Source organism: Neolamprologus multifasciatus, chromosome 8 (genome assembly GCF_963576455.1).
Source record: "Neolamprologus multifasciatus chromosome 8, fNeoMul1.2, whole genome shotgun sequence".
NCBI lineage: Eukaryota > Metazoa > Chordata > Actinopteri > Cichliformes > Cichlidae > Neolamprologus > Neolamprologus multifasciatus.
The window spans coordinates 28882678-28908014 of NC_140446.1; the positions used below are offsets into that span (position 1 = coordinate 28882678).

The following is a 25337-nucleotide window of genomic DNA, read 5'->3' on the forward strand; positions in this document are numbered from 1 at the left end:
CTGCAGTTTTTGTGTTGGATGTAAAAAGCACACATGACGCTGTGACGTAGGCTAGAATCATGGCGGCGGTCGACGACGGTCCAGGCGTGGGATTTCTCTCGTGGAAATATGCACATTATCTTTTCCTTTCTATTGGTAGGTGGCACAGTGCACTGAGGCAAGTAAGCAAGCTAGAAGACTGGCAGTGCTGGTATCCAGCTACAGAAGCAGAGTAAAACCAAAGTTACTTTCCCTAGTAACTAGTTACTTTGAAAGTAACGAGTAACTTGAAGTAACTGAGTTACTTTTGATAGAAGTAACTAGTAATGTAACTAAGTTACTAATTTAAAGTAACTTACCCCACACTGATAATAAGTAATGACGGTTTGCTCTGAGGTGTAAACCTGTGTGTGTTCTGTAGGCTTATCGTCTCAACAAAGCATCGGCACAGCTGGCGAGGAGGGCGGCGGACGACGTCACTAAACAATGCGGTCAGCGGCACAGCCACACTACTGTCACCAGTGTTTGTACAATGCTGCAGAGTCAGAGTTCATCATTTGTGTTTGTTACCAGGTGATAAACGCTACGTGGCCGGGGCAGTGGGTCCCACCAATAAGACGTTGTCGGTTTCACCAAGTGTGGAGAGACCAGATTTCAGGAACATCAGTAAGACGGCTCGTGGTCATTCAGCCAACGTTGTGCTTTGCTTTTAAACACTGTCGATGTAAACGCTAGATAAGTGAGATGCTGCATATGTGAAGAGATGCGTGATTGGCTGATGAACTGCAGTTAATGTTTAACTATTTGCATAATATGGCGACTCTTGGATTACATTACAGTTACAATCACAGACATATTAGCAGGATGGGGAAGAGGAATATAAGGAATTCCAGCACCGGTGTTTTCTGCTTCATTATATGTGTGATTATGAAGTAACTCTGGGCTGCACACTCAGACTGAATGATGTCATTGTGCAAATAAGCACCATACAGTATGTAACTGCAATAAAGTGTGTGTGTTTTCTGCAGCGTTCGATGAGCTAGTAGAAGCCTATTCAGAGCAGGTACGAGGCTTATTAGACGGGGGAGTGGACATCCTTCTCGTGGAAACCATCTTTGACACTGCCAATGCAAAGGTAACACTGAGTAACCCACTGATGAATACTTCATTACAGATGAGGTACTAGCATTAATACTAGAATTTCAACACCAGTAAAATGCACTTTTGAACTGTATGCAAGTCTCTTTTACACTCTTTCTGCTTGATCCTTGTATCTGCAGGCTGCCTTGTTTGCAATCGACCTGTTATTTGAAAAGAGCTACGAACGAAAGCCAGTCTTTGTAAGTCTGGTTCTTTATTCTTCTCCACGCTGCACGACTATTAAAAACTGTTTACCTCACCTAGAATCAACGAGGTGTGGACAAAAACACATCATTAAGGCTTCATTTTCAGTGTTCTCGTTTCAGTCTCACATCCTAGAAACTTTGCTCATAGTGAAAAATGAGTGTTTCTCTAAATGTGTTGCAGTTCACTACTAATTAACGGTGCATCTTCTAAATAAGAATACTGAGGAAGTCCGGTGTTTTGCATCAGTTATTTAAAAATAAGCCAAAGTTTAACACACTGTAGACACATTTAACCAACAAGTATCGTTATTGTGTCCTACGATGTCTCCGGTGTGACGTTTCCACAGGCTGATGATTTGGGGTGTCATGTGATCTGCTGGTGTCAGTGGCGGTTGGTTCACTGTGTGTCGGTGCAGCCGGGAGATTGTAGGACACTTCATCCTGTTTGCTGACAGACTTTAACCTTTCCAGCAGCTGCCCACGTGTCACTACAGGCAGCATTTACTGCACGTGTGTGGAAAGAAAGGCTGATAGTTCCCACGACTTTTCTTAAACACTTAAATATAAGAAGGATGATAACAAGACCTGATAAATGCAGCATAAAGAACTTTCTCTGTTTTGTATTTTTGTAAATAATAATAATAATAAGTTGCTATTAAAACGCTGTCGTTGTCGTCTTACCCGCTCTACAGATCTCAGGGACCATTGTGGACCGCAGTGGACGGACTCTGTCTGGTCAGACCGGAGAAGCCTTTGTAGTGAGTGTATCGCATGCTGAACCGCTCTGGTGAGTGACTGTACATCAAACCAAACAGCTGCTCTTCTAAATGTAGAACAAACCAGTGATGTGATACGAATGGCTTCCCAGTAAGACCCTTCCTCATTTCTTTGTGCAGTATTGGTCTGAACTGTGCTTTGGGGGCAAAAGAGATGAGACCATTCATCGAGGCCATCGGAAAAAGCACCACAGCTTTCATCATCTGTTATCCCAACGCAGGTAAGACACTCTGTGTAACCACACAACATGCTGGAGCCATGATGCTTCTGATGACACACCACAGCTTTGTGTAGCAGGTTTATCGTGTATGTAGTCCAGGCAGTGTTGCAACATCCTTCAGACCCTCCAGGAAGATGTGATGTCATCATATCTACATGTTATCTTTCTCTGTTAGGCCTTCCCAACACGTTTGGAGGGTACGACGAAACTCCACAAGTCACAGCCTCCAATTTAAAGGTTTGATTAAGATTTTTTTTGTTTGTTTTTACCTGACATTTAGGTGTAAAGCAGTACAGGAAGGGACAGAAAACCCTGCAGTGAAGGGTCCACTTGTCCCCTTAGACTGAGTCAGAGCAATTAGCTTCACACCGTCTGAGCAGAATGATGACGCAGAGCTGGAGGGTCCCGAGCTCCAACCCAGATGGGGTCCGTCTGTGTGGAGTTTGTAGTTTGTTAAATATCATCTGTCTGTGCTCGCACAGGTTTCCTCTTGCAGCTCTGACTCCTCCCACCATGGGAAAAAGATGCTTCGTTAACTTGGGACACTCTCACAGGAGAAACTCCTGATTTCCTCCTGATTCTGATATCCTGATATCCCAGCTTGATCACCTGTAGCTGACCTCATTTCTCAGCTTCCCTGCAGGAGCTACTGTCAGCTTAATCACGCTGCAGGCCTGCCAGCTGCCATCTGAAAACAGTATTAAAAGACAAAAACCCGTCTGGGGTTGTTTAGGAGTTGTGCTGACTTTGTTTGGACTTCTGTGGAAAGTCTGTCGTAACCAGACACCCGTTTTAACCCTGTGCTGTAACCTTCCGACCTGTCAGCGCAGCGATCTACGAATGAATGAAGGTTAATGTGTTGGGTTAAAATGGGTTTCCGGTTAAGACGCAAGTTAGGATGAAGATTTCCTGCTGAAGCAAGAAAAAAACTAAAAATAACTAAAAAACAGGAGAATCCGGTCAGTAAGGAGGAAAATGCAAAGAGAAGATGATGTGAGAGAGCCCTCACTCACAATCTGCCAAAAACAATCAAATAAAATGACAAGAACATACTCAAATCTTTAAAAAGAATACAAAAATTGCTTCATTGCTTTTGTTAGTTTTTACTTGAAAAAATACTTTAAAATTTCCCAAATTTGCCTGTTACGGTTCTTTTTGGGGGGTTGTTTTTATTTTGTTTTGACACTTAGCCTTGCCAACCTCGAAGAAGACTGGAGGATTTTTTTCTTTCGGAGTTCCTCAAAACTTGTTGGACATTTGTTTGACATTCCCTCCGAGTTTAACTGTTTACATTAGTGTTTACTCTGTGGAAGACATTTTCGTTTTGTTATACATTCACAGTCGTATGTCTGCAGGAGTTTGCTATGGATGGACTTGTGAATATTGTGGGAGGCTGTTGTGGAACGACTCCATCACACATAAGGTCAGTGTAACATTTTCATAATGAAACGTCTGCCTCAAATATAACACTCGAGCTTTCTGTTTCCTCCTCCCATACAGAGCCATAGCTGAAGCAGTCAGACACTGTGTGCCCAGAGCTCCTGCTGCTGATATTTATCAAGACTACCTGCTGCTCTCAGGTAGTAAAACCTCTCGTTACCATGTGTAAAGCTGCAGAACGACACACAGGGTAGAAACGGTGTTTGCACGTCAGACTTTTAAACTTGTTGCACTCTAAAAATTCCAAACTGAGATTGTCAGTCAGTTTATAAATTCAGGAGTTTTGATCAAAGCAAAAACTGAAACTCTGAATGCTGTTCTGCTTTTATTTCCATCTCCTGGTTTCTTCAGCAGGAGTTTGAAACTTTAAAAGAAATCCTGACATCGAGTATAAACATGCAGAACCTTTGACAGAACCAAAGCAGCTGTTCTGAGCTTGCTGCTCGTTGATTCAACTTGATGCAGGACACAACACCCTCTTTTGTTTGCAGGGTTAGAACCGTTCACCGTGGGCCCACACACCAACTTTGTAAACATCGGTGAGCGTTGCAATGTGGCCGGCTCACGCAAATTTGCTAAGCTGATCATGGCTGGAAACTATGAGGTAGTTTAATTTAATAATATGACCTGAATTTATTGGTGTTGTTTTTAATATTAATGTTGTTCACGTTCAGAAGTTTGATTAGCATTGTGGCTTTTCTGTGTAATGTGAAGGAGGCTCTGAGCATCGCTAAGGCCCAGGTGGAGATGGGAGCTCAGGTGCTGGATATAAACATGGATGAAGGGATGCTAGACGGACCCAAAGCCATGGCTCGATTCTGCAGCTTCGTTGCTTCTGAGCCAGATATTGCACGGGTAGGACATTCATCTGTTTTTGACATGTTTAAATGTATATATGAGTACAGCATATATAACAGAAAGTACAGTCTGTAGTGTAAGCAGAGCCTCAGAGTGATGATTATCAAACACCTGCATAGATGGTGAAAATGTTAAATATCAGCAAGCTTCAGCTTTCGCTCTGAGCACATTGATGAGCTGAAGGTTTTCACCAAGCTGCTTTCAATCAGAGTCTTTATGTTAACTGAAACAACAATGTGCTTCCTGTTTTACACTTCATGCTTCTCCTGTCAGGACCGAGATTAGCTGAGTGATAATGAGATATCTTTGTGTTCAGCAGTTTCTAAACATTAGAGTAAAGCTGTCCTGTCGTGCAGGTATGAAACACTGTTGAGTAGCAGAGCATGGAGCCAGAAAAGCTGCTACTGAATAGTGTAGTAAAGCCTTAAAGACGTGATTGTCTGTTGTCAGCGATACCTGATCTGATCAGTGCATCAGTGGACATGATGATGTGCACACTGCAGGCTGTTTGTGTTTCTTACCAGGTAACAGCTAAAGAATGAATTCAGTTAAAACCAAGCATGTTGTACTAGGGCTGCTCGATTATGGCAAAAATGATAATCACGATTATTTTCACTGAGATCTCGATTATTTGACGATATTTATTTAACAATAACAATGTGTTGAATACTGACTTTAAAGATTCTCAAAAATAATATAAAATAGTGCAAATACTGATAACAGTGCAAATGTTTGCAATATAAGAAATAAATGAAAAATGTAAACATCTGTTTAGTGAACTTTGCAGTGTTGCTCTGTGGTGCAGCTACGACACTGTAGCAAAGTTTACACACTGTGTCTACTTGATCCACGTCTGACTCATGATGTTTCCACACCACTCAAGTTTTTTTAGCTCTCTTTAACCAACAGCAGTCACTCTCCTCTCCAAATAACTTCTGCTGAGCTTTCCGAGCTTCCCTCGGCTCCTCTTAATCAGCGTCCCCAACCCCCGGGCCTCGGACCGGTACCGGTCCGTGAGTCGTTTGGTACCGGGCCGCGAGAGTTGAGGCTCAGGTGTGAAATGTATAGTTTTCAGGGTTTTTATCGGTTTTCTATGGAACGCCAGGACTGCCATAATGAATTAATGAAATACACCATTAAATAATTAATTAAATGTGGCAATAATTAATTAAAATGGGAAATAATTAATTAAATAAATAGTTATAACACATGTAATTAATTAATTATTGACACATTTAATTAATTATTTATGTATTTCACATTTTAATTAATTATTGACACATTTAATTAATTATTGACACATTTAATTAATTATTTATTGACACATTTAATTAATTATTTATGTATTTCACATTTTAATTAATTATTGACACATTTAATTAATTATTTAATGATATATTTATTTATTTCATTTTGGCAGTCCTGGTGCCTGGCTCTCACCATGAAATAATTCTATCTGTCAACCTCACCCATCAAACTCAGGGGGCGGGGCTAACGCTGATCGAGTCAAAACCATTGCTTTGGCCTGGTGGCCATTGTTTTTAGAACACAACAACCAGCATGTGAAAACTAACAGAACTGAACTTTGAAAAACCCTGTTTGTGTGTGTCACCAAATACCGTTTTAATATTTTTTTAGCCGAGAATGTAGCGGTTCAATCTTCATGTGTCTGGTCGGTTTGTCAAGATAGAGCCTCTTTGTAAAAGTGCTTCGATGATTTCGGAGATGTCTGCCCAGTCTCACAGCAAAGCGGGGGATAGACCCGCTCGCCTCGCAAGCAATCGAGCTGTTATTACCACCGACAAAGCGCAGGCCCCGGTACACAGCTGTAATAACCCTCGCTGACACGGACTTCTTTTACTGAGGTTATATTTATCAGGGTTTTATTTCCTGATGTTCTTATGTGTCCTACGTGTTTCAGTCGCCAATTATAACTAACATTAAAAACATGTTTAAGGAGGAGAGAGAGCAAATAAATTCGATTAACAGCTGATCTTTGGGTTTTTGTTCAGTAATCAGCGTGACCTGTGTATAAACGCATAAAAGAAATAACGTTGGTGTTTCCGTCATGTAGTAACTGCTTTAACTGTACAAAGGTTGTTCGACACTATGACACACATACAGACTTCATGATGTTCGGCTAATATTTTTATTGTGAATATTAATCATGAGGGTAAACGGACCTGTACACCACAGAGCGAGGTCAGCATGTCCACGATATCTTCAGCTCTCTGAGGTAACACAGAGTTTCCCAGCTGACTAATCTAACGGTCATCTACGAATAATTCACGGGTCATATCAATATGATTTTACAGAAAATCATCCTTATTACTGCCAACTATTCCAGAGACGTGAAAATCTACAGCATAAAGAACACAAAAATATAGCAGTCTAACGCAACACTGTAACAGAGATGAACCGTCAGTTTGTCGCAGATCAAAGTGGAATGAAAGCGATTGGTTGAACAGGTGTTCGTGATCTGTGTTTTCTGCATTTTTATCAGCGTCAGAGACTCAGCAGCAGATTAGAATAACAGTTATACATTTAATAAATTACCAAATGAACGCAAGAAACGAGCAAACCTGTTCAGACAATTTGAGTTTGTGTTCCCTCAGCTGCAGACTCGCTGCTGTTTAAATGTTTGAGAGGAAGATTAGATATAAAGCTCAGTCTGCGTTCACATTTGATATGAGGCCAGGACGGATAATGGCTGTGTCCTGTTTTAAGATCATACATGTAAAATTGTTGTCTGACCTCCGTCGATCCAGCCGCTCAGAGTTAACTGAAGTTAACCTGGATAAATTATAGTTAAGGAGTATCACAGATAACACCCACGTGAGCTGTGTGACTGTTCACCACTACACTGAAATCAGTAACTATTACTGAAATACACGTGCATTTTAAAAGTCAGTTTAATCTCAAACTTCACTGTTAAATCCAAAACACACCAGATAAAGAAAAGCGAATGGTTCAGTCGAACACATGTGCCAGTGAACCATTAAACGTCTGTAAAACTGTGCAGTTATGAAACGTAACTTTAACCTCAGCCAAACCGATTTGCTCAGTTGTAAATAAACAGCGAAGTAAACGTGACCCGACAGACAAAACCTGAGTGAATTAAGTCCAGCGTTTAACCACTGAGAGCTAAAACTCAGGTGAGGTTTCAAAGCTGTGTGCCGGTGATTGGACATCAGCCGCTGATAAAGTGGGTTCGCCTATAAAGTCCTCTGTTGGGAAACAAGCTCCAGCAGCTCTGCGCTCGGGAAAAACTATATTTACTTATCTTGTGCAGAAAAATGTGCTGACGTTGCGTAATATCGAGCACCGGCTGCCCAGTTAAACTGTGACTATCACCAGGTAACGTGGGCGTGTTTCTTGAATTAGCACCAGGTGTTAAACAACTGCTGACAGGTGAGGAGGAGGAGGATGCAGGTAAACTGAGGGCCTGTTGAGCTGATCGCTGGTTTCGTGAGAAAAATGTCAGCTCGTTCTTTATGTTACAGAAGCACAGAGACACAAGACCAGGCGGAAAGAGACGATCGTTCGGTGAAAATGAGAATCTGCAAATGCAACATGTGGAACACAGAGAGTGGAATATCTAAACAAACCGGTTAACGTAGCCCCCTCGGTGCACTCTGCATGCTGACTGTTAGCAGAGCTACTGAAATCTCTGAAAACATCTGAGCACAAACATGTTCTATGTTGACAACCTGACCCGACATGTGAAGATTACAGCGCGACATTCGCAGCTAAAACACTGTTAAAAGTGTAGTTGGTGACAGAAAAACGGGGTATTTTAAAACTACACCACCAACATTGCTGCCTGTGATTTGAAATGCATTCTGGGATACCTGGCTGCCCCAAGTCTACACAAGCAATCGATTATCTAGGATCGACCTGTTTTGACTTACTTTACACGGCAACCAATCAAATGTTAGAGAAGCTGCATGGGCAGCGTTAACCCCGCCCCCTGCGTTTGATGGGTGAGGTTGACAGATAAAATTATTTCATGGTGAGAGCCAGGCGCCAGGACTGCCAAAATGAAATAAATAAATATATCATTAAATAATTAATTAAATGTGTCAATAATTAATTAATTACATGTGTCATAACTATTTATTTAATTAATTAATTCCAATTTTAATTAATTATTGCCACATTTAATTAATTATTTAATGGTGTATTTAATTAATTCATTATGGCAGTCCTGGCGTTCCATAGTTTTCAGCGTTATTTTGTTATCGTTTTTATCGTTTACTCGGTTTTCCTGGGTCTTTTCACGTGTGTTATGAATAAATTATTTTTTTCGGTATCGGTACTAGTTTTATTTTGTTGTATTTATCCGCGACACCTTAAAGGCCGGTCCGTGAAAATATTGTCGGGCATAAACCGGTCCGTGGTGCAAAAAAGGTTGGAGACCGCTGCTCTTAATTGTTGTGACGCGTGTTCGAAATGCAGAGAGGTGCGCTCGATTTGCCACACGGAGCAGCGCGAGAGTAAAGCACGAGGGAGGGGCTAATAATCGGCTCAGTCATTTTTAATGATGGTTGAAAGCCCAGATCGTAATCGAGATTAAAATTCGATTAATTGAGCAGCCCTATCTTGCACTCCTTCAGCTCTTCTTCCCTTCCTCAGGTTCCTCTGTGCATCGACTCCTCGAACTTCTCAGTGATTGAGGCTGGGCTGAAATGCTGCCAGGGGAAGTGCATCGTGAACAGCATCAGCCTGAAGGAGGGCGAGCAGGAGTTTCTGCTCAGAGCTGCCACCGTGAAGCGTTACGGAGCTGCTGTGGTGGTCATGGCTTTTGACGAGGAGGGGCAGGTTCGCGCATGCCTTCACTCACGTGGACACACAGACACACACACATGAACTTGCTGATAAGCGTGCTGTCCTCTGCAGGCCACAGATACGGAGCGCAAAGTGGAGATTTGCACTCGTGCCTACAAGCTGTTGGTCAACAAAGTGGGATTCAACCCAAACAACATCATCTTTGACCCCAACATCCTGACCATTGGTACAGGCATGGAGGAACACAACGAGTATGCAATCAGCTTCATCGCGGCCACTAAACTTATCAAGGTAGAGACTCAACACAACTTCATCTCATCCCCTCAAAGATTTCCATCTGTGCTGTAGCAGCCACATTACTTACAAACTCATCCTTGATCTTCCTGTACTTTGGTGTTTCTAACTAACTTAGGGTGCATTAGGGGTGGGCGATATAAATGATATAAATTTGGCCAACGATAGAGATTTTGACTATACCACTCTATCGCGATAGGGCATGTTGATGATGTCGCTTTGAGCGCTTTGTGACTACCTGTCTATGAAAAGCGCTTAATAAATAAACTTTACTTACTTACTTACTTATGTCATCAAGCTGCGCCTGTTTTGGTCAAAGCGTCGCAGCGGCTAAAACCATTATCATCTGCAAATTATGGCGGGCGACAGTCATAGCAAAGAGATGAAGCACTTTTGAAATATGGGGAAAGCCAAAAACTGAGCTTCCTCCACTTCCGTAACATTGATTCATTAATGTTGAATTCTCTCGCAGCTGCTCTGTTCCCATGTTGTTGCAGTATATTAATGACTAACCTCGTATTGTGGATGAATAATCTCAGTTGTTCTCCTGACTGAAGTTTGGCCCGTGTATAGCATCCTGCTATGCGATTGCATTTGTCCCTGACCACCAGAATCCCTCACGTTAACTTTTATCGAGTGGGAAAAAGTTGGTGTTCATCCTCCAGCTTCACTGTGCTAATGTTATGCTAACATAGCTGTGTCGCTAGCAATCACGTAGCACAACATTATATACCAGCTAGTCCAACTTCAGTAACCCTGCAAACGTCACTGCTGTTTAGTTTTCTGTCTTCATTTATGTTGGAAGTGACAGCAGAGCTGTACGTTTGGATTAGTTTCAAAAATCTCTGTCAGAACATGGTATGAAATGTTTAGGTGTAAACTAGCGAGCTAACTTCCTGCTAACTTTTAACTCCGTTGAATTTAATAAATCTGTTTTCATGGATGCCTGGATGTTAAACTAAATTGTTACACCTGGTAAAGCAGCAACACTGATGATTTAATTAAAGATGAAAGACTTTAGACAGTTTTTAACTCTTAGTGTTCGTTTGACTTTGGGACCTGAAGAGGACGGAGTTTAGGACCCAGATTACTCCGAAGCTCCTCACTACAGCAGCTGTAATGCTCTGACGATCCATCAAGCAGTGCAGCTTACCAAAGTTGTACTAAAACATTTTTTAACAGATTTCTGCAGCCAAAATTGGTTCGAGGTCAGTAAGCACAACCAGAATTCATACATAAGGCACACTCTCGATTTTTGAGAAAATTAAAGGATTGTAAGTCCTTACAGTGTGGAAAATACGTTATACAGAAGAAAAGAATATATCGTGATATATATCGTTACCACACATGCTTCAAATTATATTGCGATATGAATTTTAGGCCATATCGCCCAGCCCTAGGGTGCATTATATAACTAGTAGATTTCAGGGCAAAAAATGCCTTAAGGTCATTCAAGCACAAGGACAACAGCATTAATTCTCATTAGGTGATATTTACTGTACAGGCTAGAAACTGCTTAAACGAGTCTAATCAGTTGTTTGAAGTTTTATTTAAAAGTCCGTCAGTTCTTTAGATCCACATTAATCACAACACAAACCTCTGATTCTGGTTGGTGTAACCAGGATGTGTTTTTTGCATCGGTGTTGATGTTTAGGAAACTTTGCCAAGAGCCAGGGTGAGCGGAGGTCTGTCCAACCTGTCCTTCTCTTTCCGAGGAATGGAGGTGATCAGAGAAGCGATGCACGGGGTGTTTCTGTACCATGCTATCAAGGTAAACATGGAGATGGCCGGTTGTAGTGCGGGCCTTCATTTTTGTGTTTTGTTATTGTTAGATGTAGTGAGTGGAAACATTTAAAGAAAGAAAAAGAGTGAAATTGAAAATTCAGAACGCTCTCACAAAGACTTGCAGTTAACTTGTTGGACTTTGTAGCAACAAATGATCTTTAGTTCAGTGAAATTTGCCTCCAAATGTGATGAGCTACACATTTCTTATTAGAAATAAGAAGTTTGTCTGTGTTAGCTTCATGTTCCTGTCCACTGTGCCGCGACAGAACGGTATGGATATGGGAATCGTGAATGCAGGGAACCTGCCCGTTTATGACGACATCGACAAGGAGCTGCTGACGCTGTGTGAGAACCTGATCTGGAACAGAGATGGCGACGCTACGGAGAAACTGCTGGCCTATGCACAGGTACACACACGCATGTCACGCAGCACCAAGCTGTCGTTGCTTTGCTTGACAGATGTTTGTTAACAGAACAACACCAAAGGAGGGAAGCAGATCGTTCGGACCGATGAGTGGAGGGAAGGAAGTGTAGAGGAGCGGCTGGAGTACGCTCTGATAAAGGTAAGGTGATCGGATGTTTCTGCTATACAATAAAATACAGTTTTAGTTGTGAGAGAGTTGTCAGAGCAGTTCAGTAGGTAGAGCTGTGTGCTAGGATGAAAGAGAATAGCCTTTTATTGTAATTGTACATGTGCAACAAAAGCTCCGCACCAGCTGTAAGGAATAAAATATAAATAGTAATAAATAACAAACAGGAGAAATGTATACAAAACATTGTATATATTGTATACAATATATACAATGTTTTGTATACATTGTATATATTGTATACAATATATACAATGTTTTGTATACAATGTATACAAAACATTGTATATATTGTATACAATATATACAATGTTTTGTATACAATGTATACAAAACATTGTATATATTGTATACAATGTTTTGTATACATTGTATACAATGTATACAAACTCTCAGCTGTGTCTGTAATCAAACCTCTGTAACTTTGCTCTGCTTCACTTCAGCAGCATCAGGTCATGTTCAGATGTTGATTCATGGTTTTCTTCAGTTTTTTAGCTACTGCAGAATATTTGAAAGTTATCTGCTATAAAAACCAGGCCAGGAAAATCTGCTTCATGTTTTTCTGTTTGATCTTCAGTGACTTTGACACAAAGGCCTCTGCTGTGATGCTCACACCTCTGATGAAGTCTCACAGAGTCAGCTTTCTTTTTATAGATATAAAAATATGGATATGTACTGTTAAATGATCAGATGTATAATTTTTCTGACTGTCGATTCAAATCGAATCAATTGTAGAAATCCGTGGCGATCCCCAGCCTTAATTCAAACAGCTCGTGAACAGTATCTAGAAGCATTATCAGTCTCTGTCTTGAGGTGAATGGTTTATTGTTTTTCAATAGTCGTGACAAGTTGCATAATTATGATCCAAAGAACTGACCTCACACCCATTTGTTCACCAGTAGTGCTGGTTTCAGTCACTATCCTTTATAGGGTTGGGGAAAGCAGCAGTCGGCTGAGACTGAAGACGTCGTGATAAGTTTGGTAACTTTTGGACCCTCCCATTAATTTAGAGATTAAGGGCATGCTGTGGGTGTGGTGGAAATGTTTTGGGGGGGTTTTGGTAGTCAGGTGGGACGACGTGAGGCTTCAAGTGTTTTTGACACTTTATGAACTTGTGGAGTTGGATTAAGTTGACTTTCATTTACATCTAAGTTGTAAGAAATGATTGGGTTGGTTTTTATTTTGAAATAAACATAATTTATTTTTCAAAGAATCAAGTCGGAAGTGCGTTCTGAAACAAACCTTTGCCACCCACGCCCTGTTTTGGCAGATACAGTGGGGCAAAAAAGTATTTAGTCAGCCACCGATTGTGCAAGTTACCCCACTTAAAATGATGACAGAGGTCAGTAATTTGCACCAGAGGTACACTTCAACTGTGAGAGACAGAATGTGAAAAAAAAATCCATGAATTCACATGGTAGGATTTGTAAAGAATTTATTCGTAAATCAGGGTGGAAAATAAGTATTTGGTCAATAACAAAAATACAACTCAATACTTTGTAACATAACCTTTGTTGGCAATAACAGAGGTCAAACGTTTACTATAGGTCTTTACCAGGTTTGCACACACAGTAGCTGGTATTTTGGCCCATTCCTCCATGCAGATCTTCTCAAGAGCAGTGATGTTTTGGGACTGTCGCCGAGCAACACGGACTTTCAACTCCCGCCACAGATTTTCTATGGGGTTGAGGTCTGGAGACTGGCTAGGCCACTCCAGGACTTTCAAATGCTTCTTACGGAGCCACTCCTTTGTTGCCCGGGCGGTGTGTTTTGGATCATTGTCATGTTGGAAGACCCAGCCTCGTTTCATCTTCAAAGTTCTCACTGATGGAAGGAGGTTTTGGCTCAAAATCTCACGATACTTGGCCCCATTCATTCTGTCCTTAACACGGATCAGTCGTCCTGTCCCCTTGGCAGAAAAACAGCCCCATAGCATGATGTTTCCACCCCCATGCTTCACAGTAGGTATGGTGTTCTTGGGATGCAACTCAGTATTCTTCTTCCTCCAAACACGACGAGTTGAGTTTATACCAAAAAGTTCTACTTTGGTTTCATCTGACCACATGACATTCTCCCAATCCTCTGCTGTATCATCCATGTGCTCTCTGGCAAACTTCAGACGGGCCTGGACATGCACTGGCTTCAGCAGCGGAACACGTCTGGCACTGCGGGATTTGATTCCCTGCCGTTGTAGTGTGTTACTGATGGTGACCTTTGTTACTTTGGTCCCAGCTCTCTGCAGGTCATTCACCAGGTCCCCCCGTGTGGTTCTGGGATCTTTGCTCACCGTTCTCATGATCATTTTGACCCCACGGGATGAGATCTTGCGTGGAGCCCCAGATCGAGGGAGATTATCAGTGGTCTTGTATGTCTTCCATTTTCTGATGATTGCTCCCACAGTTGATTTTTTCACACCAAGCTGCTTGCCTATTGTAGATTCACTCTTCCCAGTCTGGTGCAGGTCTACAATTCTTTCCCTGGTGTCCTTCGAAAGCTCTTTGGTCTTGGCCATGGCGGAGTTTGGAGTCTGACTGGTTGAGGCTGTGGACAGGTGTCTTTTATACAGATGATGAGGTCAAACAGGTGCCATTCATACAGGTAACGAGTGGGGGACAGAAAAGCTTCTTACAGAAGACGTTACAGGTCTGTGAGAGCCAGGGATTTTCCTTGTTTGAGGTGACCAAATACTTATTTTCCACCCTGATTTACGAATAAATTCTTTACAAATCCTACCATGTGAATTCATGGATTTTTTTTTCACATTCTGTCTCTCACAGTTGAAGTGTACCTCTGGTGCAAATTACTGACCTCTGTCATCATTTTAAGTGGGGGAACTTGCACAATCGGTGGCTGACTAAATACTTTTTTGCCCCACTGTAGTTTTAGACGTGTCTGTTCTAATGATCACATCCTAATTTATTTTACTCTAAGAAGGGAGAGTGAAAATGTCTGGATTTACCTTCAATCGTTTGTGAAGTATTCATGTTCAAACACTGCCTCAGAATCCAAAATTCCACATATGAAATTTATATATATTGATTTTGTTTTGAAAATGTTCCTAACATCAGATGTTATTATTGGTCCGTCTTGTATTGATCTGTTAGGGAATAGAGAAGTATGTGGTGGAGGATGTTGAAGAGTGTCGGGCTCAGGTTCACCGCTACACTCGACCCCTTCGTATCATCGAGGGACCCCTGATGAACGGCATGAAGGCGGTGGGAGACTTGTTCGGAGCTGGAAAGATGTTCCTGCCACAGGTACGATGGTGACTTTGAGTGCATGTGAACACTGTTTCTGTGGCTCAGTGTGGGAACAACTTTAGCTTTGTCTCAAATAAAATGACCAGTTTTAGTTTTAGTCAAATATCCTGACAGATCCCCAAGTTATGGCTAATAAAGAAACTCAGTTCATCACCAAATCCCTTTTTCTTTGAATGAGAATAGAATAGAATTAGAATAGAATAGAATAGAATAGGGCTTTATTGTCATTGTGCATGTGCAATGAAATTGTGGGTGCTCCACACGAACTGTGCAGGGATGAAATATGAATATTTTCTTTTAGTGTTTGTTAACGGTCCAAATGGCCCAGAGGAAGAAGCTGTTTGTGAGTCCTGACTGACCTGAGGTGCCATCCAGAGGGCAGTGGGTGGGTGGGTAGGTGGGCTTCTGGGGGTCACCTGTAATGACCCTGGTTTTCCTCAGACAGAAGGATCTGGGGATGGCTTACAATGATTGCAGAGGGCAGCCAATGATTTTTTTGGACGGTGTTACTTACTTCCTGTTCCCAGTTGTGGCCCTTGCTTACCAGACAGCTGGGCAGTAGGAGAGCACGCTCTCCACTGAGGGCTGCAAGAACTTCTGATCCAAGTTATTCTTCCTCAGGACACGGAGGAAATGCAGCAGTGGTGTTGTGGGTCTAGGTGAGGTCGACGGAGATGTAGGTGCCCAGAAACCTGAAGGTGGAGACAGATTCCACCCGTTCTGCATTCATGATGAGACGGCAGTGGAGCTGTCTGTGTCTCCTGAAGTCCACGATGAGTTCGTTTATTTGAAGGACGCTCAGTTTCAGGTTATTTTGTCAGGTTGCTTTCTGAGCATCAGCGGGACAAATTCACTGCCTCTGTCCTGTACACCAGGGGTGTCGAACTCCAGGCCTCGAGGGCCGGTGTCCTGCAGGTTTTAGATCTCACCCTGGGTCAACACACCTGAATCAAGTGATCAGTGCTGTTGGTGTTGTAGGGGCAGCTGCACTGAGGCACCAGGGATTTGTGGATGCAGACAGGATTCAGTTACAATCCCAGACAGTTGCAGTAACTTATTAAACCAGAGATTAAAATTTAAACTAAAAATGAAACCAGACGGTCTTCACTTCAATCAAATAGTTATTATTAAATAATTATTTATTATTAGTTTAAGAAAATTGTCATTATCCAAACCTTTTGGGCTGTTTACACTAACTCTGTTGACCTTGTGTGTGGCTTCCACACTTGGTGACTCCGTTGTAGTAAATGCAGTTTACTCGTGTCTTAGACAGACTTCAGTTTATCTCAGTGAACCTTTGTATGAATCTTTCCCCAGGAGGTTTTTATACTTCAACACATTCATCGTTTGACTGTTTCTTCCTGTTTGTGCAAAGATGTCTGAGTCAGCAGTCATGTGTCTGCAGGTCATCAAGTCGGCTCGTGTTATGAAAAAGGCGGTTAGTTATTTGATTCCTTTCATGGAGAAGGAGAGGCAGGAGATCATGGCTGCATCTGGATCCTGTGATGAGACGGTCAGTGCGTTTAGAGGAGACTTCAAAGCACTTCTTATTTTGACTGTTTTCTTTTCCAAAAGCTTTGTGTGCACAATCTGTACAGCACTTTCATCGCTTACATGAATATGAGTCCCACAATAATAAGATAAAGCAGGCAAATACTGGAATAACTGATAACTGATAATAACTCCTCAAAATGTAATGTTTCTACAAATGTTTTCAAAAGCTGGAGGGAATAAGAAGTGTAGTCCACGCCGACTCCATGTCACTCAGAGTGGTCACGCTTGCCGTGGGCCTCATTGTTTTCTCTTTGTCTGCAGGATCCTTACCAAGGCACCATCGTTCTGGCGACAGTGAAGGGAGATGTCCACGATATTGGCAAAAACATTGTAGGCGTAGTGCTGGGCTGCAACAACTTCAGGTAACAGCAGTTTGCTGCTGAGCGTCTTCCCACTAAACACATTTACATTGTGATCTGTGTACTTGCAGCACTTCAGTGGCTGCAGCTGACTGAACCTGTGCTTGCTTTAACCAGTCGATTGGATTTGAAATTATGCATCAAGACTATAATAAAGTGTCATTTTTCAGCCTTGAGGGGATTAACATTAATATTCCACTAACTGGGCGATCCCTCTGTTTACAGACTGCAGTCCTCTGAGGCTACATGTTAAGCTCAGTGGTGCTGTCAGCCGTGCACGCAATAGGTCGAGTGATTTAACTCACATTGCCTTTTGATCCTCCACAGGGACTAGTGTTGCATTGTGGGAGAGAAGTAGAAACCATCCAAATTTCACTGCTCTTTAACCCTTTAAAGCCAGTCGGAGCGGGCACGCTTCGTTTTACGTAACTATTTTTAAATCCCGGTAGCTCTGCAACCACGTGAGCTAGTGCAATAATTTTTTCTGCATATGAAACCGGAGGAGTTGTACTTACATCTTCTGCCATCAGCTTGTCCTCGGTCACAGTTTCCTTCCACATATAGCTTTGCAAAAACTGCATAAAAAGCACTTGCAGCAACAAAAACATAATATTCCAGAAACACGCTTTGCCAATCTGATCAGCTGTTCATAACACTTCCTACGTTGGAATAGACGTCAGAGCGAACTATCGCATGTCCGCCATGACCTGGCCTATCAGGGCCTCATGAGCCTATACTGGTGTTTTTAAAAGTTATCTTTGACTTTATGACTTTCTGTGTGGTTTCTGGGATGCTTAGGACTCATATTGCACTGCTGGAAATAGTTTATTTTGATGCAGATGCTGCTTTTTTGCAAATTTGCATTATAATATTTATTTTCGTTTTTCCTGCAGTGTATAAAAATTGGTGTATTTCAAAAATAAAACTATGAAGACACTCAAAATAAATTTCCTGTGGTGGGAAACTATTTTGTGCAACTTTTTTGTATTTACAGTTTTGAGGGATAAGCCTCTTAAATTTCTCTAACTAGAAATATATGTTAAAAAAACAAAAACGATTTTCAATTTTTTTGTAGTTTATTGCACTTTTTTGCAATTTATGTAATTACTATGCACTTAATGCAGACATATTATTAAAATTTAGGCTATAATGGTTGTACTGATGTATAGCAACTTGAAATGCTCCCAAAAATGGCTCCACAGCATGTAAACATATAATATAAGCTCTGGCGGACTTGGTTCTATGGTAGGTCTTAAAGGGTTAATAGCTGTGGTTCAGTGCTGCTGCACTTACATGCTGAGTGACATGAACAATCCTTTACTGTGAATCACTAACTGAACAACTGAATATTTATTTTAACTTATTTTTGCACTCTTAAATAAGAATTTCTGCAGTTGTGTAATAATTTATACATTCTCAGAGAATATTAGGAAAATAAAATAGTTCCCATAAAGACAAAATAAGACATGGACTGTGTATGCTGGAGTCCCATGTAAAGGTGGTGGGTTTCCACTGGTACTAATGACCATCTTCATCTTAAATTCTAATTGATGACTGCTAGCTCTGACCAACTGGTTAATCCATAACTACAGACATCACGATAAAACATCTCCACTGAGCTGTCCTGGGTTCTTTCACAGTTTCTTATCCTTCATCCATCGTCAGGACTGCATATGCATTATAGTCACATGCTTCCTGTATTCAGCTGAAACAGACCAAACTGATTCTGTTGTCATGCAGAGTGATCGACCTGGGTGTAATGGTGCCATGTGATCAGATCCTCAGAGAGGCCGTTACACAAAAAGCAGGTAACTGTAAAGATCAGACTGACAGAAACGTTACGGAAAGTTTCATTTCACAGAGGTTTATTTAATAATGTTAAAATGTTCATCCAAGCGGCCTTCACTGCACATTGCTGGCATTGAAGCAGTAGCTGGATATCTTCAGCCTAGTTTTTGCCTTTCAGGCAGAATTACAGTTACTCAGCCTGTGTGGTGGAGCTGCTCGTGGGTATATCATGATGGGTCAAGTTTACAGGACTTATACTGACCTGTGTGATATATAACTGTTGAAATACAGTAAGAAATACACTTATTATTATTAAAATTCTTATAATTGTAAGAAATACAGAGTCTGAGAGTCCCAAAACAATCTCAAAACAATTTAATTGTTCTATAAGCATTAATATTAATGCTCCTGTCAGATTATTGTCCTAATGATAGAGCACTGACGAGTCTGTAGTCTTGCATGATGATGGGATATTTTGTTGCTTTTGTGTACTAACTTATTAAAAATCAGGACAACTTATAATCATGATATGACTGTAAACAACAGCAGCCTCGGGTAGTGAACGGTTAGAAAATAAGTGGTTGGAGGAGATCCTGTTAATCATTACAAGCATTAATAATTAGTGTGTGAGCACAGCTGTGTGTGGAGTCTTTTGTTGTTATTTAGACTTTTCTCTCAGGCAGGTTTTCACAGATTTTCATTTTCTTTCTATGCATAGATGAAGAAAATAATATATACATTTAAAGATGATTGCATCCTAAAGCTGAACACGTTGTCATTTTAGCCTGCATTTTTCAATAAGACCCTTTTAAGCAAAAGCTCAAAGTATTGTTGAGGATTAAGACGTATTAGTTTGTAACAGCAGTTGTGTTCTTGCTTTGGTGCCTCAGATGTCATTGGTCTGTCTGGTCTTATCACCCCTTCTCTGGATGAGATGATCTATGTGGCCAAAGAGATGGAGAGACTGGGAATGACCACACCGCTGCTGATTGGAGGAGCCACCACATCAAAGTATTGCATACCTACAATCACAAAGCTCTAATTCTGAACTAGATACAATGTAAAGTTCAAGTCAAAGGTTACGTGTAGGAGATGCACTAACAGTCGCCCACATAGAGTCTCCAATGAAAACGGAAGGAAGAGTTTGCAAAAGCATTGCAGGCCTGACAGAAAGTATTCACAGGGCTTCAGTTGTTCCACATTTTGTCCTTTTTTTACGTTTGTGTTCAATTTATTTTGATCGTGTGAACAATATACAGACTTTCATTTAGGGGGAAAAAAGAAAGAAAATTTGATTAAATTAATTGTTAACAATTCTGTGGACAATAATGAGAATTATAGTTGGCAGTGTGTGCCCACAAACCAAGCCATGAAGTCCAAGGAATTGTAAGGAATTGTAAGGAATTGTCTATAGACCTCCAAGTCAGGATTGGATGAAGATACAGAAACATTTCTGCAGCATTGAAGAGCTCAGTGAGCTCAGTGGACGCCGTCATCTGTAAATGGGAGACGTTTGGAGCCATCGGGGCTCTTCTTAGAGCTGACCTGACCAATCTGAGCAATCGGGTCACTCTGGGAAAACTCCAGCATTACTTTGTGGAGACGTTAAAGCTACAGCACATCAAAGAAACCATGAGAAAGTTCTCTGAACTGATGAAAGAACAGTTGAGCTCTTTGGCTTCATGTCTGGAGGAAACCAGGCGCTGCTCTTCACCTGGCCAGTAGCATCCCTACAGTGAAGCATGGTGGTGGCAGCATTATGCTGTGGGGATGTTTTTTGGCAGCAGGAACTAGTCGGGGTCAAGAGGAAGATATCCTTCATGGTAACCTGCTCCAGAGAGCTCTGGACCTCTGGGGTGAAGGCTCCAACAGGACAATGACCCTCACACTCAGCCAAGGGGACGTAAAAATTAATCTACTTTGGAATAAATGACAAAATGTGGAACACTTGAAGCACTTGCAGACTTTACAGCATCACTGTAGGCTTTGCAGTGAGTAATATAGCCAAGCTCCATTCTCAAGTGTATAGATAATGTAGTTCAAATGTAACTTCAGAGTTGTCACAACATTGGAAACTGTCCACAGTGGCCAAAACAGCTTTTTTGTTGTATCCACTGGGATTGACTCACTGATGCAGTTCATCTTCCAGCCACTGGAGGCTGACTCCAAAAGTGAGGCAGCCTCGCGTGGCTGTAAGAGCATCAGGGTCACCATAAATGTTTGCATAGACAATCCTTATGATGGCTGTAAGCAGAAGTGCAGCAGTCGAGTAATAAGCAAACCTGTACTTTGTGTTGGGTAGGGTACACACAGCAGTGAAGATTGCCCCTCGCTACAGCTGCCCTGCTATCCATGTTCTGGATGCTTCCAGGAGTGTGGTGGTGGTAAGAACATCTGCCTTGACTCCAACTTTTCCATGATCGAGAACGATGGATGGCAACAAACAACATTAACATTGTGAACGTTTCTATACACATTTAGAAATGACAGTACTAGCCTCACATGAATCTAAATAAAATGGTCCATGTTATAGCTAATACTGCTTTGAGGGGAGAGGTTCAACGTTTTGCATCAATCAAGCATCAAATCTTCCAAATTGTTTAAAAATGCTGTGTGATTTAGTTTTAAACCGTACAGGATTGAAATCTGTTTTTCCAGCACACAGGCTTCGTGTGGTTACATGTTGTTTCCCTGGTCTGTCTCAGTGTTCACAGCTGCTGGATGAAACAGCAAAGGAAGAGTACTTCGAGGAGCTGAAAGAGGAGTATGAGGAGATCAGACAAGAGCACTATGACTCCCTGAAGGTAAAAGCAGCGAGTAGAGAAGAAGAAACCAAACATGGAACATTTCTCCATCCTTTACTGTTGTACAGCAGAGCTGCTGTTAATGAAATCACATGCTTGACTGTTCGTGGCACATGTGAATAAATCTGTAGGTCACACTGAGTTATACTTGTTACATAATCACCTGTCTCCCTGTGTGTTCAGGATCGCTGTTACCTGTCTCTGTCCCGGGCTAGAGAGGCGGCGTTAAAGATAGACTGGCGCTCTCTGCCCCCGCCAGGCAAGTCGAGCAATGACCAGCAGTAGTTGTTACCTAATGTGTCTGATTTTAATAAGGTGCTAAAACAACAACAACTATTATTATTATTATTATTATTATTAATGTGTCCGATTTGAATAAGGTGCTAAAATATTTGCATTTGATGAAGATTGAAATGTTGCATTTCGGGCTGCAGCTATCAAATAATCTGTAAATAATTCCATCGATTAATCGAGTAATCGTTGAGAAATACTTTTGTCTTATTAGTGAGCAATAATAAATATACAAAAGGGAAAAAATGCGAGTGTTTCAGAGTTTCTTCTGCACTGCAGGTCTGTTGTCTGCTGTGTAAAGTAAAGAGCAGGTGATGGAGCAGCTACAGAGTTTGTTGATCAGGTGCTTTGATGAAGGACGCCTGCTGGTCTTTAATGATGATCACAGGAGCAGCTCTGCTGTTTAGGACACTAGAAACTCGTTTTCGGCGCCTCGGTAACGGCTCCGCCTCGGTAACGGCTCCGCCTCGGTAACGGCTCCGCCTCTTTGCTCTTCGTGGTGAACAGACTCTGACCTTTTCTTCATGCACTGCTCCTGAATACGTTTGTATTGCAGATTGTGTTTAGTAGCAGATGTGGGTGAAACGGTCACATTTACATTGTTAAAAACTCACTGCAGAAGCAAAGAATTAGTGTTGAGAATTGTTTTAAATGATCTAATTATTTGAATTACTCGATGAATGGTTGCAGCCCTGGTTGTCCTTGGTACATACAGAACTGTGAGCAGACTTCTCTGTGTTTCAGTTTGTCCTCAGTTCCTGGGCACTCGTGTGTTTGACTTGTATGATCTGAACAGCCTGCTGGACTTCATCGACTGGAAGCCGTTCTTCGATGTGTGGCAGCTGAGAGGAAAATACCCCAACAGGGGATACCCGAAGATCTTCAACGACAAGACCGTTGGTACGAGCTCAGTCAGGGTTATTTAGAAATATAATAATATATATAATTATATATTATTAGAGCACTTCGCTCTCGCTCTGCAGGCCTACTTGTTGTTCCTAGAGTATTTAAAAGTAGAATGGGAGGCAGAGCCTTCAGTTTTCGGGCCCCTCTTCTGTGGAACCAGCTTCCAGTTTGGATTCAGGAGACAGACACTATCTCTACTTTTAAGATTAGGCTTCAAACTTTCCTTTTTGCTAAAGCATATAGTTAGGGCTGGACCAGGTGACCCTGAATCCTCCCTTAGTTATGCTGCAATAGATGTAGGCTGCCGGGGGATTCCCATGATGCATTGAGTTTTTCCTTTCCAGTCACCTTTCTCACTCACTATGTATTAACAGACCTCTCTGTATTGAATCATATCTGTTATTAATCTCTGTCTCTCTTCCACAGCATGTCTTTTATCCTGTCTTCCTTCTCTCACCCCAACCAATCACAGCAGATGGCCCCGCCCCTCCCTGAGCCTGGTTCTGTTGGAGGTTTCTTCCTGTTAAAAGGGAGTTTTTCCTTCCCACTGTCGCCAAAGTGCTGCTCATAGGGGGTCATATGATTGTTGGGTTTTTCTCTGTATCTATGAAGCGCCTTGAGGCGACTTTTGTTGTGATTTGGCGCTATATAAATAAAATTGAATATAAATATATACTGCACCTGTACTGTAGGAAATGGTTAAAATTCAATTATAAATGGATACAAGTGGAGTACAGGAGAGGAAAAAAGTCAAATTTACTGATTAATGAATCAGACCATACAAACTAAGCCATGAAGAAGTCTTGAACCGCCCTGATTACATTTTGCTTCTTTCTGAAGGTCTTTCAGGGGTTTTCTTGGTACAGCGGCTGCGCCTTTGTTTTGGGCCCAGTTCTTGTACCTGATTTGTAACTTGGCCGCTGTGCTACCAGCAGCCTCTTGCACATCACACGGCAAAGATAACACAGCTTGACAGGCATGAAATAGTGTTCTTACAGCAACAGGGCCATTTCCAAAGAGCTATTAACTAAAAACGTGGGATGTCTGGGCGCGTGCAGCGCTTCCTCAAAAATGTAAGGAAACTGGACAAGTGGAAAGAAAAATGTCTGCAGCACAGGACCAGTATCAGAAAATCATGTCGTTGAGAAATGCAGTAAAAACCTGTCACAGAAGATCAGAAATGGTCTCATGTCTTGAAAACTAAAAGCATGAAGCTTCAGAGGAAACAGGATGAACTGCAGGTCTTAAAGGAAGAATTCAGGGAAAGCGACTGAACTCGTGATCTTTGTGATGCAGGTTCAGAAGCTCGCAAACTCTTTGACGATGCCCAGCAGCTGATCCACCAGATGATTGATGACTGCAGACTGAAGGGGCGGGGCCTGGTGGGATTCTGGCGCGCCCAGAGTAACGGCGACGACATCAGGGTGTACAAAGACGACGCTGCAGTGGACGGGGACACAGAACCCATCGCCACGTTCCACGGCTTACGGCAGCAGGTGAGGGACTCTGATTCATCCTGCTGCGACAGACATCTTTAACATCTTGTCCTGTATAAATATTGTAATATATTCATTTTAAACACACAACCGTCTCCTTTCTGTCAGTGTTGTTTCAGCGGTGTTGTGTATTTGTGCTGCAGGTGGAGAAGGATGGCTCCTCCTCCGAGCCGTACCTGTGTGTGTCGGACTTTGTGGCGCCTGTTGACAGCGGTGTGGCAGATTACGTTGGATTGTTTGCTGTGGGCGTGTTTGGAGCTGAAGAGCTGAGTCAGCAGTTTCAAGCTCAGGGAGACGACTATAATAGCATCATGGTCAAAGCTCTGGCCGATCGACTAGCTGAGGTACTGTTTCCTGTAAAATATTAAAAACTTTATGCGGCAGATCACACCTTTTTCTCCTCCTTGGTAATTATACCGCAGTACAAGCGCCAATGTTGGCACGGTAACGCCAGGTTTACTTGCAAGTAACAGCTGGTTAGCCATTTAAAAATCCTTTCTTCTTTTTGTTTCAAACTCATGGCTCGCAATTGTAAGTCATAGCCAATAACTGCAGGGGTGCAGGCGTTTCATGTTAGAGGTGCTTGGTTTCAGCTCTCAGCCATTGCATTGACGACTAGCACTCGTCTACATTATACTGCTCTGATCAGTCGCCAACTCAGCTGGGATTGTTAAAGTCTGATGAACAATGGAGTCTGAGAGTCTACAGTTTAGTTTAGGGAAGGGAACTTCTGTCTATGTTTTTCAAGCTGACACCCTACTTTTTAATCTGTGCTAGCGGGGATATAGTCCTGTGATGTCTC

At 41.9% G+C, this 25337-nt stretch overlaps 1 protein-coding gene across 1 annotated transcript in view; it reads left to right on the forward strand.

The window, feature by feature from the left end:
* mtr (5-methyltetrahydrofolate-homocysteine methyltransferase) overlaps positions 1 to 25337 on the forward strand; it is a 30109-nt gene that overhangs the window by 1953 nt on the left and 2819 nt on the right. Inside the window, exons 4-30 of the mRNA XM_085170375.1 lie at positions 401 to 470; positions 553 to 645; positions 1008 to 1114; positions 1260 to 1319; positions 2018 to 2112; positions 2222 to 2322; positions 2498 to 2559; positions 3678 to 3745; positions 3823 to 3902; positions 4254 to 4366; positions 4477 to 4617; positions 9256 to 9441; positions 9520 to 9699; positions 11357 to 11473; positions 11754 to 11894; positions 11961 to 12050; positions 15182 to 15334; positions 16743 to 16850; positions 17153 to 17253; positions 18991 to 19058; positions 19929 to 20049; positions 21341 to 21422; positions 21744 to 21842; positions 22026 to 22101; positions 22878 to 23033; positions 24336 to 24535; positions 24679 to 24879. Coding sequence (XP_085026501.1) covers positions 401 to 470; positions 553 to 645; positions 1008 to 1114; positions 1260 to 1319; positions 2018 to 2112; positions 2222 to 2322; positions 2498 to 2559; positions 3678 to 3745; positions 3823 to 3902; positions 4254 to 4366; positions 4477 to 4617; positions 9256 to 9441; positions 9520 to 9699; positions 11357 to 11473; positions 11754 to 11894; positions 11961 to 12050; positions 15182 to 15334; positions 16743 to 16850; positions 17153 to 17253; positions 18991 to 19058; positions 19929 to 20049; positions 21341 to 21422; positions 21744 to 21842; positions 22026 to 22101; positions 22878 to 23033; positions 24336 to 24535; positions 24679 to 24879 — 3069 coding nt within the window. The remainder of the gene's footprint in view (positions 1 to 400; positions 471 to 552; positions 646 to 1007; positions 1115 to 1259; positions 1320 to 2017; positions 2113 to 2221; positions 2323 to 2497; positions 2560 to 3677; positions 3746 to 3822; positions 3903 to 4253; positions 4367 to 4476; positions 4618 to 9255; positions 9442 to 9519; positions 9700 to 11356; positions 11474 to 11753; positions 11895 to 11960; positions 12051 to 15181; positions 15335 to 16742; positions 16851 to 17152; positions 17254 to 18990; positions 19059 to 19928; positions 20050 to 21340; positions 21423 to 21743; positions 21843 to 22025; positions 22102 to 22877; positions 23034 to 24335; positions 24536 to 24678; positions 24880 to 25337) is intronic.